This window comes from Leuciscus leuciscus (genome assembly GCF_965113295.1).
Source record: "Leuciscus leuciscus genome assembly, chromosome: 18".
Lineage (NCBI taxonomy): Eukaryota > Metazoa > Chordata > Actinopteri > Cypriniformes > Leuciscidae > Leuciscus > Leuciscus leuciscus.
Genome location: NC_138742.1, coordinates 11313466 through 11334827, shown reverse-complemented (window position 1 = coordinate 11334827; position 21362 = coordinate 11313466). Strand labels below are relative to the sequence as shown.

General features: G+C 37.4%; 1 protein-coding gene across 1 annotated transcript in view; it reads right to left on the bottom strand.

The window, feature by feature from the left end:
• The window catches only part of plxna2 (plexin A2), a 204843-nt gene that overhangs the window by 148462 nt on the left and 35019 nt on the right, over nucleotides 1-21362 (bottom strand). Inside the window, exon 3 of the mRNA XM_082146376.1 lies at nucleotides 19386-19568. Within this exon, the coding sequence (XP_082002502.1) occupies nucleotides 19386-19568 (183 nt within the window). The remainder of the gene's footprint in view (nucleotides 1-19385; nucleotides 19569-21362) is intronic.

Genomic DNA, 21362 nt, shown 5'->3' with positions numbered 1-21362 from the left:
TGAGCCAAAAAACAACAACAACTTATATATACAGTACTGTGCAAAAGTCTTAGGCATGTTATATTAACATGCCTAAGACTTTTGCACTGTATATATTGTTTGGAAACATTACTATTTTTTATGTTTTTGAAAGAAGTATCTTATGCTCATCAAGCCTGCATTTATTAGTTTAAAAATACGGAAAAATATTATTACAATTTAAAATATTGGTTTTCTAACAAAACAAACTTTAAAATATAATTTATTTCTGTGATGCAAAGCTGAATTTTCAGTATCATTATTCCAGTCTTCAGTGTCACACGATCCTTCAGAAATCATTCTACTTTGCTGATTTATTGTCAGTGTTGGGAACAGTTGTGTTGCTTAATATTGTTTTTTATAACCTGTGATACTTTTTTCAGGATTCTTTGATGAATATAAGGTTAAAAAAAGAACAGCATTTATTTAAAATAGAAATCGTTTGTAATAATATACACTACCGTTCAAAAGTTTGGGGTCAGTAATTTTTTTTCTTTCTTTAAAAAAAAAGAAATGATTACTTTTATTCAGCAAGGATGTGTGAAATTGATAAAAAAGTGATAGTAAAGACATAATGTTAGAAAATATTTCAATTTCGAATAAATGCTGTACTTTTATACTTTTAATTCATCAATGAATCCTGAAAAAAGTATAACGGGTTCCCAAAAAATATTAAGCAGCACAAATGTTATACATAAGAATTACATTTTTATATTCAGAGATATTCATAAACATAATGAAAAAAATAAATAAAATGTATTATTTAATATACTACCATTTATTTATTATACTACATTATATTTACTTCTCTAGTTCTTTCTTTTAATCGTTTGGCCCACCATTAAATAAATAAATCCTGAATAAATAAATGCAAATCCTGAATAAATAAATGCAAATCCTGAATAAGTAAATAAATAAATAAATACATTTTTAGTAAACTTTAGTACATTTTTTGTGAACAAAGAAACAAATCAATATCACTAACTCAATCACTCAATCAATCAATCAATTAATCTTTGACTTCACATTTATTTATTCAGTATGTATTTATTTAAAAAAATTATATTATATATTTGTATATAATATTTTCCTTTGTTTGGCCCACCATTTAATGGATATTAAATTAATTCCCATCTTGGGCCACAGGTGATGTTTATTAAATGTTTTATAAAATGATGAATCTCACAACATCTTATGTACCAAGAGCCCTTAACCATCATTGGATTACCTACATAAAGAGAGAAAGAGAAGGCGGGGGGAGAAGAAAGAAAGAGAAAGTCAGCATTTGAGTGCTTGAAACCTGATCTTGTGCAACACAGTTCATCTTATCTCTGTCACGCCGCTCAGTGTGACCCTGTCTAAAGCAGACAGCGCTCTGGAGAGAGAGTAGCCCAAACATCAGACAGATCTCATTACACGGGGGCAACCCGGGAAGCCAAGACTGTCACCCGATCCACCGCACACCTCTCACACTCAGCGTCAAAACACTGCATACCTGCGGGGGAGGAGAAGACGGCAACATTTCTGCCACCAGTTCCACAATCTACACAATGCTGATTTGTAGAACTGCATAATGAAAGTGGTTCAAGTGTAGCTCAATTGTGTTCGATGCTCACTGACTGCAAAGAGAAAACATCTCTAAAAGCCTTCACGAAAGATCAGGGAGATATTGGGGCCGGTGCGGAGCTTATAGACAGTGACTGGACTGATGATGGAGTGCTCCCCGTGTTTACTCAGCCCGAGGGGCAGCTGTTTACCAACTCCCTATGAGGGCGACGGGAAAAACAAACTACGGGTCAGGGTCCAAATCTACACACTCTTACCCTAACACACACAAACACACACAGCCCGTGGGTCTGGACCCCCTGCCGGACCAGCAGCTGCTTTGAGCTGAGCCAAACTGTGTGTGCCAAACACACCAACAACACCGATCCAACAATCTTTGCATACACGTACAAAAGTGCCAAGGTGTTACTATGTTTTTGTACCATGATAATAGTATGGCATTCTTTGATATACCATGAATTATGCTTTTTGGGGATATGTGACCTGGTAATATCATGCTATTCTTTAAAGTATGTTGGAATGCTATGATTGTTTGGACAAGGTACCATGATGGTACTATGATAATACCACTGTATTCTCTAAAGTACCTATGAATGCTATAGATTTTTTTTTTTTTACATCAACCATGGCAATACCATGATTTTTTTGGGGATATAGTATTCTTTAAAGTACCTTAGAATACAATTGTTTTCCCAAAAGTTTGGGATTGGTAAGATTGTTTTATGTTTTTGAAAGAATTCTCTCATGCTCACCAAGACTGCATATTTTTGGTCAAAAATACAGTAAAATATAATACTTTAAAATGTAAATTAATTCTTGTGAAATCAAAGCTACATTTTCATTGTTATTATTCCAGACTTCAGGGTCACACGATCCCTCATAAATCATTCTAATATGCTGATTTGGTGCTCAAGAAACATTTCTTATTATTCATGTTAAAAACAGTTGTGCTGATTAATAGTTCTGTGGAAATATTAAAATAATATTTAATATTTAAAATAATATTTGGTCAGGATTCTTTACAGCATTTATTTGAAACAGAAATCTTTTGTAACTGTGTAAATGTCTTTACTGTAAATTTTGACCAATTTAATGCATGCCTGCTGAATAAAAGTATTACATTTAAAATAAATGTAATGGTACCAGTGTCATGATTTTTTCTTCTTGCAACACTGCTGTACAATGGTAACACTAATGCATTTTTGGACATGAATCATGTTTTTTTTTTTACTGTACAATGGTATTTAAGTAATTTGGAGTGCCAAGTACATAGTACTATGCTTTTTGACATGGTATTACAGTAATAATACATGGTATCACGGTAATACTATGGTATTTTCTGAAGCACATAAACATAGTATTCAATCTGTACTACATCATGCATTTAAAGCACCAAGGTATTACCATGTGACACTATCTCTGAACCATTGCACTACCACTGTACTTTTCTATAAGAGAAACAGGCCCAGTTTCAATTCCACTGGACCACAAAAACAAGCAACATATCTTCTGTTAATGCTCTGAATGCACACGGTCTGCGCTCGACTGTGACCGCATGGCTGCCCTTGTATGGCCTCTTGAGAAGGCGCTGTGATGGCGTTGCGCCGGCGGTGATTATTGCTTAATGGATGACATCAGTGCCAGCAATGTTAGCCATGTTAGTGTGGAAAATGTCTCCAAAACCACCAAGACTTGCATTGGGATTGGATATTAACCTCACATGCCACTCCGTATTACATATTACAGACCACACTCACAAATATATACACAGACCTACCTGAGTTGTAACCCTGTGCTTGGCATTTCCTTTCTCTCTCTCTCTCTGATTGTGTAATGGGATTACATGGCCCTGACCTTGCTCTGTGCACTAGCACTTCTGTCACCTTCTGGACTGACTCCCCGGCAAAACATAATGAAAAAGCCTGAAGCCGGCAGTGCCGAGAAAGAGCTACACACACAGGATTCTGAATGAGAACCACAGAGCAAAAGACCTCATCTGTGCTCTGCTGCCTATAGTGGAAAACTCTCAGTACTCTAGGTTAGCCTGAACATGAGCGAAAGGATGTTTATTTGATTGGATCTTTAAAAGTGGGTTTTTGACCCTTATGTGGAGGATGAAGATCAAGTTCGTCCAAATGTTCAACAAATATGTTGCTTTAGAAGGTAAAAATAATAATAATACGGAAATCATTATTATTATTATTATTTCGGTGACACTATACAGTAAGGTTCAATTCATTAACATAAGCAACTATAAACAAGTAAATAAATATTTTTTTATAAATAAATAAGTTTATACAACATTTATACAACTTAAATGCTAAGCAAGTTAAAGTTAAACAATTAATAAAAAATAAACAAAAATTAAATAAATGTGAATTTACAACTATTATTAAAGTGACTCGGTAGAAAATTCTGTATGCACTTTGGCGAAAACCGAAATAATTATTAATTTCTTATTTTAAATATCTTTAGTATAATTGTATTATAATAAGACTTTTCAGCAATTATATAAAATAAAATAAAATATCTTTATTTTTTCAACCTAAATGTTAAGTTAAATCAAATATTATATTAAAACTTCAATACTTAGGAAATAAATAAATAAATAAATAGAAACTTTGTTATAATGTATTACTATATGTAGAAATTAACATTAACCAAAACAAATAAATGCTGTAAAAAATTGTTTTCATTATTTGAAGAGTTCAGATGCAAAAGCCTCTAAATGCCATCTGAAATTTTCTTCTAGAATGATCATTTTTATCAAGCACGTATATTTAAGTTCAGTAATTTCACTTAAATGGCAATGAAGATTACCTATGAATTGTCATTTAAGTGAAATTACTGAACTTAAATATACAAGCTTGATAAAAATTTTCATTCTAGAAGAACATTTGAGATGGCATTTAGAGGCTTTTGCATCTGAACTCTTCATTTGTTCATGATACCTGATGCATTAACTAATGTTAATATATTGAATCTGATTATACAATTTTATTTATTGTTTTGTTTTATTAATTAATTTAATCCTTCAGAATAACGTGCACGGATGAATTGTGCATAGTCATATAAAAAACATGTATTAGGAAAATAACCATGGAAAATGTTCACGTTTCCATGTTGACTTTAAGATCCTAGGTATCCTGAGTAAATAAAACAGGAGTTATTAAGTTGCGAAGCAAGGCATTATTGAGGAATTTGCAGGCAAGTAAGCATTTCCTTTTTCTGCTAGTCTAAATGACTGGAAGTGCATTTGGGATGCATGAACGAGGGGAGGCTGTCAGTTCGTATTAGGCACATGGAAGTGTGACGTCACAGGGAAGTCTGCCACGAGCCAGCCGGCTAAACAGGAGGATGGGGGGGGCGGGGGGGCGTCTGTGATCCGTGCCAAGACGGAATGAAAGGTGGACCCGGAAAAGGGGTGAAGGCCCGGTAATGACTTGGTGAAGGAGACATTATTACCTGACGTTTGAAACATTATCGCACGCTATTAGATAAGTATCAGAATTCATTAGAGATGATGGTGTCTGAATGCTGTCTCGGTGATAAAGGTGATAAAGACGGAGAAAAAGGTGGACAGGCCAAGAGAAGACAGGAAATTACCAATAACATTCTGACAGCAGAAAAAAAAGAAAAAAAACTAGAACACCATAAATATCTCTTAGAACACGTATATTCCATGTACGGGGCAGATGGGGCTGCTAAACTAAGCCAAGACATGTTAGTTCCTTGTAGAAGCTTCAAGAAAGTGTTAATGATCAACAATAAAGTTCTCAGTAGGACACATCTCTACACTGGCGCTATAAACTCTTTTGACGCTAATAATGGCACAGGCGAACACAATACACCTTGTCAGCTGAAATGAGTTCTTAAGTGAGACGTGCAAGATCCAAAGCTGCTTCGATTGTACAGTAGACATGGTTCAAACAAGATGAACGTTTTTGAAAGTGTTATTTAAAGTGACAGGGAAAGAAAAAGGAGGGAAAATGCTCTCACAAGCACAAACAATGTGTTTTTTGTGTGTAAAAAAACCAACAAAAAAACCCATCATTCAGGCTTTCAGCCAGAGAGCCTCACTTGAAAGCTACCTGATAAAGCCAGCTCTTCAGAGACGCAACGGCATCAACAAATCACAGCGCAACACAAACGATTGACGACGGGTGCTTTTGCTTTCCACTCAAGGGAAGCATGTCTCTTTATGTTCTTTGGAAATGTTTATGCATATTCAAACATGTGGCATAGTTGTTTACGAGACTGAAGGTGCAGTCGCATTAGGGACATTTCTGTGAAATGTATAAAGCTTTGCTCACAAACCAAGCAACTTTCTGTATGACCATCTTGAACCATTCGGAACAATTGTTTGCAATTCTGAACAATTCAAATCAGTTGTTTTTTGTGTCACGAATGAGCCTCAATGAACACAAGTGTGAATGAGATTTGAGAGCTACGGTGAAAGGTATGTTCTCTGGATAGTGGTTTCAATTTCAATCTTTTCCTCACAAAGAGCTATCGAATGGTTCAGAAGTCTTTGAATAGACCACATGAGTCATATGGACTAAATTTATGGTGCTTTTTTGTTGTTGTCATTTTGGAGCTTGAAAAGTTCCATTCACTTCTTTTCAATGGAGAGTGAGCAGCCAGGATATTATGCAAAACATCTTCATTTGTGTTTTACTGAATAAAGAAAGTCAAATGGGTTTAAACAGACATGAAGATGAGTAAATCATTTTTTGGGGTCAACTATCCCTTTAATGACAGTTATCCACAAATTAATAGTTCCTATTTTTTCAACAACGTAATGGGTTGGTCGAACTACAACTAGGGCCCATGGTGTACAACAATGTTTGCTGTAGTGAAAGCCAAGCAGGTTTTAATTGGTTTAAAGTGCACTCCAGCTATCCAGACATGCACATGCAGGACAATTTGAGGTTTTCCCATCTCTAGGCTTAGCTTTTATCTAATTTCCCCTCCGCTCTAAGAGACTACACTAATGAATTGGGTAATCACAGATATCTGGCCCATTCAAGTGCTTTGTAAAGTAAATCAATATGGTCTGGCGACCAGCCAGTTGTCCACTCTGACGGACAGTAGAAATCTATTTGTGGAACCGTGGCCAAAAAAAATGCTTTTACTCTCTCTCTGGATCACATTATCTATCCCTGTGCCATCCCCCTTTATTGTAACGGCCTCATTCCCTTCCATGCTAAAGGTGGGTTATAATTTTATGTAAGAATCTTATGGAATTTCCACTGTAGCAGATCAAAAAGGCCAACACGATTGGTAGGAATTTCTATGAATTTCAAATGCTTTCCCTGCAGTGATTATGTGAGCCGGGCACTCCGGTTGAATATCGATGTGCTGATGACTAGCCGCGCTATGCTAATGCTCTGGGCTTCTACCAGACCGGAGCGAACAGCCAATAGCGAACATCACAGCCCTGCTAATATGAAATAGATGTTTCTGTGTCATTACAGAGGTTTTCCTTTTCCAAACAAACTGGAACGAGGTCCCGCGAGGACATCTGTTAGCAATGAGTTTGCCACGCAACTCTAATCTTTTGAACGCTTAAGCGGAAGATTTTGAGTCGGGAGCACAGATCTTCTCATGTGGTTCACCAGTCCTGATCATACTGTCAAATGTTAGTGGAAACCACGACCCAAATTGCTAGTTCACACAATTACATTTAGACCTCAAGTGCCAGAGAGAAAGACTGGAATACAGTGACTTGCACACTCTGTATTCAATTAAACAAACACACTGAAAGAACATGCAGTACACTACAGCTGAAGTGACATATTATTGAAAAGGAGGTGTGAACATTATCCGATGTTAACCGCAGGACATAACGCTGTCAAATGCAACCAGAGACGCAATCTGCATTTGATGAAAAAGTGTCAGTTTCACTTCAGGAACTCGCAGTGGATACCTAGCCAACAAAAGCAGTTATTTTCAGTCCAATTTGCCGTACTTATATTCACATTTATGCATTTGGCAGACATTATTGTGACTCACATTGAATTCAAGCTGTATATGTTTTACAATGCATGCATTTCCTGGGAATTGAACCCATAATCTTTTACTTTTAACAGTCACATTTTAGAGATAATTTAAGATAATTTAGGCTTAATTTAAGAGAACAGTATATGTCAGAGTGGTTAGCATACATGTTCTGTCATGTTGAGTTCTGGTGCTCATGTGGGCGATGCAGGTTCGAGTCTGTTTTTTGTTATTCATAGTGATATATGTACTTGAGTTTTGAGTGTCCAGCAAAATAGCGTTTGCCACTTGAACAAGAAAAGCTAACAGAACTATTCTGCTGTGCAAGGGGTTATATAAGTATATTCGATTCCACACACATTCTTTCAAACTGTCCTCCTCTTATAGGCGATCTCAGGAAACTAAGTTTATAAAATTGACCACATCTTGAATTTAGACAAGAGGGAAATAAAAATGGCAAGAACCGTGGATGCAGGCCTCTGGTGAGGACTAACACTAATCACGAGGACGAGGACATGACGTTAAGACCAATTACGGCTGACAGTCAAAAGGGTAATGTACCGCTCCCCTGAAAAACGATATGAAGAATATTAAATGAAGAGGCAGAAATGTATAGTTAAGATATTAATAAAGTAGAAGGGTTGGAATAAACAGATGCAGTGCACATGGGATCCTGAGAGAGCACATTAGCATCAATTACCTAATCAACTCTCCTGATCTTAATGCAATCAGTCTAGAAAATGAGACAATGGCTATGTTCAGAATAGCATACAAACCTCTGTGAAACTCAAAATTAAGATTTTGCAGAATGTGCTGGTCACTCTTTCCATGCAGTTACACTGATAGTTTTCTCTTCCAGTGAGCTAAACTCAAGAATCAAATCAGTCTGATTCTTGAATAAATCATTCAAAACAGTTTTGTGAACTGCATCAACTGATTCATTGCAAAGATTTGACTCAAAAGAATGAGTCAATTAAAAATTGGACATTGCCACTTTAATGAATGTTCCAGTCGAGATTTTTAGTGGATAGCTCCGTTTTGGTCGGTTTCTAGCACAAAGCTTTTAAGATGACTTGGAATATTCAGAATAACTATTTTTTATAGCTTTATGTACTTTTCTTGGCTTGAACATCTCATTTATTGTAATTCAGTGGGAAAAAAAGCAACTAGTACAATTCATTAAAACTTCCCACTTGCGAAAGAAAGTCATTTGGGTTTGAAACAGCATGAGGGTGAGTAAATGATGACATAATTTCATTTTTGGCAAAAATATTACTTTAATAGAGCGTCCACAGAGATTTAAAATGCCTCTACAGCACAAAGTACAAAAACATGGTTTGAAAACAAATTTAAAGCAGTGGCAAAGAGAGCGAATGGAGAAACAAAGAACAGAGAGACTACAAAAAAAGCGATAATTCACAGAGAGAAAAAAAGCAGAATCTCACGAAATAAAGCGCTAGGGAAAGAAACGAAAGATGGCTAGGAAGAAAAGGAGAGTGAAAGAAAGGAGAGAGTGTGTGTGTGTGTCAGTAATGAGATCACTGCAGGGTGGGCTGTCTAATGGTAATGTAAAGCACTAGCTAGAAAGACAGTGTGAGAGACGCGGAAAAGAGAGAAGACGAAGGACGTGCTTACAGAGGCACAAAAAGCGAAAGGAAGACAGCTGGCCGGTACTCAGCTCTCACACACATAAGGCTCGGACACACGACTGTACACGGACAGAAGGCCGACTGAAGACCGTGCCAAGAAGATAAGTGGAAGAGGTCTGGGGGCAGGAGTGTGTGTGTGTGTGTGTCTTTGTGTGGAAGTGTGTTTGATGAGTGAAAGAAACAGCAGGGTCCCTCTATCACTCAGCCTTTGGCTCTTTAGCTGCGCTTCAGTCCTGAGCCAGCCCAGGAAAGCTTGAGATCCCTCCTAAAGAACTGTGAGGCTTGCTCTGAATAGCAGAATGAAGTCACTTGCTCTCTTTTTGTCTCTGAGAGGTGAACCGGGGGTCATGGCACCAAAAATGTCAAACTGAATCTAAAAATGGTCAAAGAGCACAGTAACCAAAACACAGCGATCAGCACAGACATCAAGTATCACTATGATTAAGATCTGAGACTATAAATTACAGGATTCTTAACATTCAAATACAAGAATAATACTAAAAGGTTATTCTACCATTGCGATATTTGAAATCACCAACCTTGTTGGTCTATGAAGGGATTGCATCAACTCAAATAACTGGGTTCTTCCTTGTCTAATCCAAGAACAGGCTCTTTGGAAAATCAGGGCAAGCCGATCTTCAATATGTGCTCTCGCAGCTCCTAATTTCAACAGCCAATCAGAGTCTCCCACTATTGGCAGGAGGCAAATTGAAGTTGAATTGCCCAGTGTACAGTAACATGATTAGGAAGATTGCTCGCAATCTCGCTGAGAGTTAGCAAGGTGGCACTGAGGGTGCAACACCATCTGCAATCACAGCAGACAATAATGATTTCTGTAATCTATCAAGAAGCATCTGCTGATAAAACTGCTTTCACGACTACAAAATGTCTGAAAATAGTGGTTTAAAATGTGATATTACTGTTACTTTTCGCAAACAGGCTACAAAAGAGGGTCTAAAAGCCTTTAAAAAAAATTATATACACACGTTTAAATGATATATATATATATATATATATATAGAGAGAGAGAGAGATATAGAGAGATATATATTAAATCTTTTTTTTTTTCATTTAAGACTTCATATATAAATAATCATTTAATTACTAATTATTGAAAATATTTTGTAATATATGGGAATAATAGTCATTGTATGTCACACTGTATCATATTTGTCTTAAGTCACTACAGTGATATGAGACAGATGGAAATAGACAAAGCATTCAATTTACAGGCAGATTGATGCTAATTCAACATGACATTGAAGGAGGAGTGAGAAATTGTTATGATGATTGAAACGCATGTTCGATTGTCTTGCTCATTTGTGTTCAATGTAATTGAAGCTTCCTTACAACACTGAAACCAAGAGGAACATTTAAACAAATGCATCCCGTAGCTGTTTGTATCTGGCAGCAGATACTGCATTGTCCTCAATGGCTGAATTTTTTTTCTTTCTTTTTTTTTTCAACTAAAATACTTAGAGCCAGAAAATCAAGGATAACAACACACCACACTAAATATGAAATTAAAAGAAGAAAAGCTTGGCTTTTACAAAAAGCGTCCAATTCAAGTAATTATGAAACAGCAGGAGAAAAGTATAACCTCAGCCTACGACATTGCAGATACACCAATTTGTGTTGCCGCACAACAGCAGAATTTGTTGTAGTGTTGCAGTATGTCGAGAAAATGCCACCAGTATGAAAACCAATGTGCCGGATGCCCTCTTGACCTTGAAAAAACAAATTAACACATAACTGCCGGGCAAGTTTTGCTTAGCGGAGCAAACTCTAGTGAGCGTTTTTGCCGCTGACAGGCTGTTTCTAAATGACTCATTAAGTTTCTGCTTAAGTAAAAATGATCTCTACCTATCTCTCTAAGGAGAGTGTGGTATAGACATCTGGAAAGACTCTAAAAACGATTATGTAAATATATGAGATCAACATCAGAGTTCTGTAAGCCAAGATGTGGTTAAATTAACGAAATATTAGTGAAATTTCATGGGAAAAAAAGGTCTTTTGTCAAATGTTAGTAGTGTATAGTATGAAGCACAGCTCACACAGAAGTCACCTTCAAACCAAGCAGCTTTCTTTAGGTTTACGTGACAAATCCGTGTGACCAAATGCAAAAATCTGCGTTGGGAAATCTTTTGCTCTCAGGTGAAATTCCCGATCGTCACGAGTGTGACGTAATCGAAAGATTTTTAGCTTTGAAAAAGTGTAACATGTCAACATAGCAAAGAAAACTGTGTCAAGCCATTTCATGGGATCTTTAAAAATGCATACCGCTACAGTACATTTCAGTGAGCATATGCTAGTTTTGTGTGTATTCTCATGAGACGGAAATGGTTTTATTCTGAAGTAGCTACAGAAGTGCTGGAAAGCATGTTACATGTTAAAGCTTTTCTTCTCCCCTTCACCATTTCCATCTCTCTTTCCTGCTGTGTTCCCCAGACAATAATGCACGTCTTCAGCCATGGCTCATTACGGACCAAATCAAAAGAACGACACGGTAGAATCAGGAAGCTACAGGCTGGGACAGATAAACACGTTAAAGGGATAGTTCACCCAAAAATTAAAATTCAAACCCTAGCCAAACAGTTGTGGGGAACCATTGACTTCCATATGGAAAAAATACACACAACTGCTTGGTTACAAACATTCTTCAAAATGTCTTCCTAAATGAACAAAGAAATTCATACAGGTTTGGAACATGATGACCATTTTCATTTTTGAGTGAACTATCCCTTTAAAGCCACCAACCCAGATGTTCCCCAGCACATCAAAGATTTTAGCAACTAGCACATCAGACAGCACTTTAGACCACTAGGGATGCGAAGAACAAAATAAAGGTGTTTCTGGGATAAAACCAATGGAGGTTAAGCTAACTAGCAGACACAGCTGCATGCTTAGTGCACTAAACTGCAGTTTCTTTCATGTGCTGCAGTCAGCTGCAGATCACGGCTGCGTCCCTGCTCCAGTCCCGAACACATCCACCATGTCAGCAATGATGTCAGTGTCGAGGAGATTGGGATGGGTGCCCAGAAACTCACTTAACCAGTTCAATGAGACATTTGTCCAATTAGGGTCTCAATTGGATGCCAGAAGGAAGACACCTGAACCGTTCTTCCAAGCCCTGTCGGAACACAGTCCAAACTAAATGCTGATTAGCTAACGAAGCAAGATGACAGGAATCGGTTTGGTCATGCGTGCCCAATGCGCTGTTTGTGGTTCAGATGTTAATGCCACCAAAAACAACATACAAAAACAGTGTTGGGGAGAAGCTACTTAAAATTATTTTACAGTATATGTTACCCAAAGTATTGGGTAATATAACCTAACTACATGGGTTAAGGTTAGGTTTAGGGGTAAGTTTAGGGTTAGTACCTAGTTATTACCCAGTTATTGCAATTAGTATAATAAGTACATAGTATGTACACGGCGAACAGGACTGTAAATAAAGTGCTACCACATTTCTCATGGAGAATGATAGTGCTACTATAGTGCAGCCGTTTTCAAAATGGTATAGTCAGCTAGTTTCTCCAACAACTAGCAACGAAGCATGATATGACGCTACATTGCTGGTTTTTATATTGTTGATGAAGCTTTTAGTCACACAAATAATGGAAATAATCAAACGTGCTCTTCTAAATTGTCCTTGCTCACTCAGTTGTAGAGTTCAGAAGTCTGATTCATGTTACTAAATCAGTGAACATGTTTGATCATGTAAAATGAATAACCAATTCCCTAAGCAACAATTTGTTTTCTTTTTTTTTGTAGCAAAATACACTAGCATTGAAAAGAATACACTAAAAATACACTCGGGTCAGAACGATTTAAAAAAAGAAATTAGTTGATACATTTTTAATACATATATTGGTGAGCAAAAGAGACAAAAAAAAAAAAGTTATATTATATGTTCAACACCTCATCTATCACTTATAAATTTTGCAAATAATTGCATCTAACAGAAAGTTTATTCATATGTGTGTGTATGTGTGTGTGTGTACACATTTTTTTGTTAGATGTGATTAATCGCGATTAATCGGTTTGACAGCACAACATATATATATATATATATATATTTTAAGTTTTCTAGTTTTATTATTTGCATTTACTGTAAATGTATTATACTTTAGTGCTGCCACTCTGATTAAGATCCTTATTAAACTACAAATAAATCATATAATCTGATATTTGGTTAAATACTTAGCTTAACAAATTAATTTAGCTATATTCGCTATATTTTTAAAGAGCAGCGTGACTGTTGTTTATCTACTTTAAATTATGAGTAGCTTGTGGCTTGGAAAACTAAGTTTCAAAGTAGCTTTCCCAATACTACATAATGCAGACATAGAATCCTTTCCCTTTGGGGATTTTTGCATGAGTGGAATTACCATGTAGGTCATGCAAACTACTCCTCATATCACAGTACTTATTATACCACCAATTAGAAAAGAAGGATGTCTAATGGGGGCGCGTATAATTAGCCCAGGTGCTCTTTTCAATTGACTTTTTTTTTAGTAAACCTGAGTCACACCGTTTCCTTCAGTCCCACAGTTCACAATGCCTGCGCTCTGATTGGATTAATGTAGTTCAGATGGTGTGACCATCTCAAATCAGCACTAATCTCCCAGTGGGATAACTTTAAAGATCTAATTTTAGCATGCGGTCTTTTCCTCTCAAACAATATCAAAGAGAAAAGCAACCCTCTGGGGCTGATCGCTCCTAACGTATTCCCCCTCCTCTCAGGAAAGACCGCACTCTCCCCTGAGATTTGCACTTAAAACACAATATAAACTTTACTTCACGCCCTATAATTAATCTGACGCAATTCTGCTAACAGAGGCTGATATTTTCAATAGCAAAATATGAATATCATATATGCTTACAAATAAGATATATACACTGTAATATTAAATGTAAATGTTAAGTCAGTATCATAATTGTAGAACTGCATGTTTGAATATAAATTCACACGCTTACTAAAATCAGATGCTATCATGACCTCTAAGTAAAATGGCTGAATGGGACGTTGAATGCCACTGATTTTCATTCTGCTGTCCTTGCCACCCTTATCTGCCAAAATCCCGCTGAGGTGAACAGTATCCCTGCTCTGCCACCCATCAGCTCAGAGGGCACTGCCACCGGTGTAAGGTCGGGCGCCTATAACACACACAATACTGTAACATTTTCTGACAGTAAAAAGAAGAACAGCACAATATAGCAGTGACCATATGAGAAAATACTCGAGCTTATTTTTTTACTAACAGAAAAGTACAATGGAAATACTATGGTACAGTGATGGCATCAGACAGTAATATCAAGTACTGTGATACTGTATACTTAAATATACACTACAGGTTAAATTCATATTCGTATATCATGGTACATCTAATTTTTTTTATAAATAATAAATAAAAATAAAGGTAATAATAATCGTAATTCCATGATGTCCCAAAAAATGAAAAATACGTAAAAATTTCTACTTTAAATGATAACATTTTGATGCTCAGTTTCACTTCAAGCTGTTTCACTAAAAGTTTAAAGAGTTAGTTCACCCAAAAATTTAAATTCTGTCATTAATTACTCACCCTCATGTCGTTCCAAACCCGTGAGACCTTCGTTCATCTTCGGAACACAAATTAAGATATTTTAGATGAAATCCGAGAGCTTTCTGATCCCTCCATAAACAGCAATGTCATTGCAACTTTCAAGGCCCAGAAACGTAGTAAAAACATTGTTAAAATAGTCCATGTGATGAGAAGCGCTGTACAGTGTTTACTACGTGAATAGCGTAGGAGATCTGACACAGAAGAGAAGAAATTGTTGAATAAAGTCGTCATTTTTGTTTATTCTTTTTAGCACAAAAGTATTCTCGTCGCTTCATAACATTACAATTGAACCACTGTAGTCACATGGACTATTTTAACGATGTCTTTACTATCTTTTGGGGCCTTGAAAGTTGCAATGACGTTGCTATGATGTTGCTCTCTATGGAGGGATCAGAAAGCTCTCGGATTTCATCAAAAATATCTTAAGTTGTGTTCTGAAGATGAACGGCTTACGGGTTTGGAACGACATGAAGGTGAGTAAATAATGACAGCATTTTTATTTTTAGGTGAACTAACCCTTTTAGGATAAATAGTTATCAGCCATTACATTTAAATAATCACTGGTTGACCAAATCATTGACCCAAATGTATATACTGTTACATACTTAGTACAAATTATTACGACGTTTTCCGAATCCTGCAAATTAATAATCAATCTCAAAGTCCAGTGGATGGCTGTAAATCAGTGGCGGCTGCTGGTCTTTCAAAGAGGGGAAGCAAATTTTCGGCCTACATCATAAAAATTGTCTATTTATTTATACATAAATTCTACGTTCCTTTTCAAGGAAATGCTCTGTGACCCTGTCGTACCAACTAGGCGTCTTTTCCAGTGACCTGACCAGTGTCCTGTTCAGGATGTTAACACAACAGTATATATTTGACCATGAATTTTTTGACATTATAGGGGAAGCCGAGCTTCCCTTGCAGTCTTGAAGAAATCCCCACTGCTGTAAATGTTGCTTACATTCAACAATATCCAATTTTTCACTACCTAAACCAGTGGGACAACATTTTAGAAAAGGATTGTAAAAATGACTAATGCTAGAACTGTTTAACCTACAGTCGCTTGCTGAAATGAGGACAATATCACCGTGGGTCAGCACAGGGTCTGCTTTTATTAATTCATTCAAAGGGCTTTTTCCTCAACTTGTGTGTCCGGCTACTACTCCAGCTACAAGAGCCAATGCTGAAAGAGTCCCAGTATCTGCTTTACCAGGATACAGAGAGAGAGAATGATGAGAGAGAGGAAAGAGTACAGCAGGGGACTCTGTCGATTGAATGGGGAATTGGTGTATGTGTGTGAGAGTGAGAGAGAGAGCAAGAGGCAGGGAGAGAAAGAAAAAGAGAGTGGTGGGTTTGCTCTTTGGGAAAGGAGCCAATCCAATTACAGGCAGCAGTGCAAGCCCGGTTTCTTCAGCTGAGCTAAATTTCACATTTCATCAGTCTCTTCCCTTCTCTTGCTGCCACTGTGCTATGCTTTCCCCCTCTTTCTCCCATTCCCTCCCCCTCCTCTTGCAGGTGGAGGGCAGGAATAGGCAGATCATGCAACCGACTCCATTCTTCAAAGGACGAGGCACAACCACTCACCCCTGTGCAACAATATATCACCTACAGAGCATCAAAATCCTGTCAGTCTATAGGTTAACATCAACATGAGAGCAACTAGGGCCATGCCATATAGCTAAAAATGAAAATTATATTTAGAAAATTGTAAAATAAAAAAATAGCATTATTTACAAATATATACATATTCAAATGAGTAAAATAAAATTGTATTTGAATGAATTGAGCTAACAAGCTCCAATGCCAGTTTTGCTTCTGAAGCTAAAAATCATAGGTGCTATTAAAACTTTCATAGAAAAATCATTAAAAATAAATCATAGGTGCTACTAAAACGTCTTAACACTTTCATACTGGTGAATCTGGAGACATTAGGAATCGTCATGGCCAAATAAAAAGCATATTCAAATAATCATATTATCCGCGATGCTGCTTAATTTTAGATGACTAGCAAACTCATAGAGGATATATGGTGAATATTATTAAATAGTTTATAGCTGGAACACAGCCAGACAGCTTGAGGCAAAGGCTCATGGAGAAAAATCTCACAAATACCAGCTTCCTGAGCTCTCTGGACTCGTTTGTGTATTCTCCAAGAGACACAGTTTTTGGGGCTGCGATAGCTCTCTAACCTCTCCAAAACACACAAGCTCTCATAAGACTGTCTCATCCTCTTCCTGCGACACTGTTACGCCCCGTGCAGATGTGACCGAATCCTCAGGGTTTGCAGAGACTATCGCAAGATACTCAGCGTTTCCATCTAGGGTAATACCTCCCTAATCCCACCATATCTGTACGTCTCATTTTCCTCTCTGGCCACTAGGGCGGCGATAATACACACCGGCTGAGATTCAACAAAGAGCTTGAGGCTAGACAAACATGCCGCGGCAGCACTTCTAAGAGCACAGCGCTGTCGGCCTAATTTGATTGTACCAACCGAGAGGAGGAAAAAAATAATAACATTAATTAATAAGCCACTAAAACAAGAGGATTACAGAGAGCGAATGCCTCCGATGCCACTTCCTGATTGCGGTGCTGATTCAATTATAAATTAATTAATCAAGGCGCAAAACACAATTTGGACGTTGCCGTGCTACCGGCATGAAACAAACACTCGGTTTGACTCTTTGACATTGTCCGTTCTCCCTGGCGTCTGGGAAGGCAGCTGTTATTTGTGTGTGTTTGTAGGGGGGCAGGTGGGAATGAGGGACAAACCCAGCGTTTGTAGAGCAGGTCTCTCTCCGTCTTCATCTCTTTGGTGTCTCCTTCAGCTGCTGTGGGGTGAGGACAGGAGGTGGGCATGCCTGTTCCTGCTCGTCTAACAGGGCCTAACCTGTCACTCAACATTGTCGTGTCCCAAAGGAGGTATGAGTCCCAATAGCAGCTGACAGACCCCTAGTCATCTTCATAATTGCATATTGAAGGTAGTCTCATCTTGTTACCAAGCACAGCAGTTCCATTGGCCACATGCTAACATGTCAACACTTACTAAACTGTCAGCTCAATAAAGGGCAAACATTTTGAACCACACAGATAGATCTGTAGTCAACATGAAATCTACATATTTCAGTGCATTTACTGTATATTAGTGTTGTAATTTTTAAACTAAAACCATTAAAAATTATTTTCAGTAATTAAAATAAAGCTGAAATTAAAGCTAAATATTAAATGAAAATGTACAAAAAACTAGCCACCAGGACAGGACCCAAAGAGCTAAATTTCCCCCTAGGGACATTTTCCTGGGTGTATTCGCACCCAGAACTCTGAAGTAACTCACATGTCCTGCCACTCTGGTTTTTGTGTGGGACTTTTATTCTGATGCCACTAAGAATGCCTGAGCACACAGCGCTCCCATTCTCCGTATTCATTAGTTTACGGTTTGTTTAACAGTCCTGTCTAATACGTTTATTAGATAGAACTGTTATAGAAAGAAAGTAACAGTATACGAAAAGTGTTATAGTGTTTGCTGTGTGGTAGATGACAGGTGTTTCCACATGCGTTTGGCCAATCAGCGTACACTTACGTCACTACTAGTTCCTATTGTGCTGGGTTAGACCCGACTCTGAAGTAGGAGCTAATTTAGTTCCCCCAAAAGGCGTTCCTAGAACTAAAATCATTCCCAGTTCCTGCGGTGTGAACACAGCAAAAAGCGAGTGCTTTATTTCAGCCAATAGTTATAGTTACTATGAAAACGTTCCTTAGGTACAAAAGCCTCTTTAGAGTGAAAATAAACATATCAAATTAGATAAAAAAGTTATTTAGTTATTGTTTTATGCTTATGTTGAACTGTAGGTAACACAGCCTAGTTAGCACAGTAATTTAACGGCAGCTAACACCGACTACTACATCTGATTCTTGTTAAATACTCAAATCAAATGTGTAAGAGAATGGCGTTCATGTTGACTTTGATAGAAGTTGAGTGACGGTTTCTTGTCTATTACACTACTATTACCAACCAAAAGATATGTTTAACATGTTATCTTAATGGTCTTTATCTGAAAGATATTATAATTAAGCATCTGATAACCTTATACTCTCAACGGCATTTGGCTCTTGTGTCTAACGTCCTTTCCTTGGGTTTGGCTGAGAAGACATTCTATAAAAATGTATAGACTTGGGAGGTAGACAGGAACCCCTGAGGTCACTTTAAGCTGCCCATTATGGACGAGAAAGTGAACAGAACCAGAAGAATCCTACAAAAAGGTATTAAATATTTAGGCAAAAAAGTTTCTGGTTCCCACTTTTCCATCTATACTTTTAAATGAGGCCAGTAGAGCAGTTCAAAGTGGTGCTTCTCCAGAAGACATCATTAATAACTAACGTGACACTGTTTGCGAACAAAACCGTTTGCTTGTATCTTAGGTTACAGGTCTAGAACTTTTCCATTTAACTCAAACATTTCCAACTCCGTAAAACGTCTCAGCTTTCAGAGCCACAACATTCAGTCCACCGCTGAGTTAAAACTCCTGCACTCAAGACTCACCTTTTTCAGTCGTCCACTCTTGGTACCAACAAAAGCCACACAGTAGCCATTATAGACGTAGGAGGTCACCGAGGTCATGCGGTCCCGGCTTTCCGTATAAAGCGTGTGTCCGGTCACCAGCTGAGAGCCGCCGAGGGGCTGGTTGATGTCCAAACCGCAGAAGGAGTCATCAATAGGGACAGGCTACAGGAGGAGAAAGGTCAACCGAGAGTCAGCAGTTTGCTTGGAATCAAAAAGTCAAGGTCGGTTTGGTTGTTTATACAGGCATCAGTAGGAGGGTGAAAAGGTTGCACTGATTTTACATACAGAGAAGCACAAATCACATTAACCGACCCAGCGTCATCATCAGTATGTTTTGTTGTCAAGTGAAGGTAAGAAATGGATCCGGCAACACTAAAGGTTGATTTTAGTACAAAACAATGAATAAAAAAGATTTGAATTTTTTTTTTTTACGGATCATTACAAACTCTATTACACCGAAATACTGAATGAAATATTACACTGTCATAATTTTTTTTTCTTACTCTGCACATGCTGAAAAAAAATGCAGATATTCATGATCAAGGGAAAATAATTGTACAAATATATTTTATAAAGATTAAGAGCAATTTCTAGCAAGTACTTAAATATATATACACTACCACTCAAAAGTAATATTTTTTTCAGAAAGGAACCATTAAATGAAAGTGACAACAGATTTCTAAATGCACAAAATTTTAAGCAGCACAACCATTTGTTAAAAATGTTAATGAGAATTCTTGAGCACCAAATCAACATATTAGAATGATTTATGAAGGATCATGTGACAATAAAAGCCTGGAGTAATGATGCTGAAAATTCAGCTTTGCCATCACAGATTTAAAATTACCATTTTCTACTTCAATATATTTATATTCAATATAATTAAACTTAACATTTAAAAAATTCTTGCTGACCCCAAAACTTTTGAATGATTGTCTTCAAAATATGCGTTTCCAGGCATGGAAATTACATTTTTAGAAAACATTCCTTGTCATTTCAGGGTTTTCAGTGACAGTGGTATTCAGTGTAATCACACTATAAACTGATGATATTAACTGATTTGGGTTTGCAGTGAAGGCCAGAGAATACTGACTCTTGTTCAGTTTCTGAGGGGAGACAGTAACTGAACCATTGAGTGTGGTTTCCCAAGCCAGCCGCTTGGTTTTCTGTTCAGCTGGGCAGACATGTTCCCGCTCTGCTCTGGTGAGTACTGCCGAGCTCCTAGACTGCCTCATTACCCTGTGCTATGAGAATAGTGTAGCTCACCCCAGCTGGGGACGGAAGCACATTCACACACACTTACACACTCCACCTGCAGAAAGCAAGACCTATACAGACGAGACTGGGGCTGAAACCACAAGCACACAGTCCCTAATTCTGACTTAAATGATCTAGTCAGGGACAGGGTGTTTCCATAACTTCTATAGTGCATAATAGTTCTATAATAGTTTTTACCAAATTTTTACTTCTCTTTTATTGTTATTATTATATGTAGAAGAGCCTAACCCTGGTTGAAAGACATACACTGAAAACGTGTTCCTCAAATCAGATTAGTTGATTGGAATGTTGTTCCAGAATCAACAATGATCCGGTTCACTGTATGTGTGTGTGTGTGTGTGTGTGTGTGTGTGTGTGTGTGCGTGTGTGTGTGTGTGTGTGTGTGTGTGTGTTTGTGTGTGTGTGTGTGTGTGTGTGTGTGTAAAATGCTAGCTATTAGTTTTAGCAAGGAAAATCCAAAAATATTTCACATTTTTTGCCATTCTATTCCAAAAAAGTAAAAAAAAAAAAGGTCTTTTCCAATACAGAATGCTGCTTAACACAATAGCTCATTTGAAATCAAAGGTGTGTCCACAAGTCCTAAAAGGGCCAAAAGAAACACCCATATTTTTCCTTCCCTCTGTCTCTATTGCTCTCCCCTTGCACCTTCTCCTCTCTCTCAGACACACGCATACACAC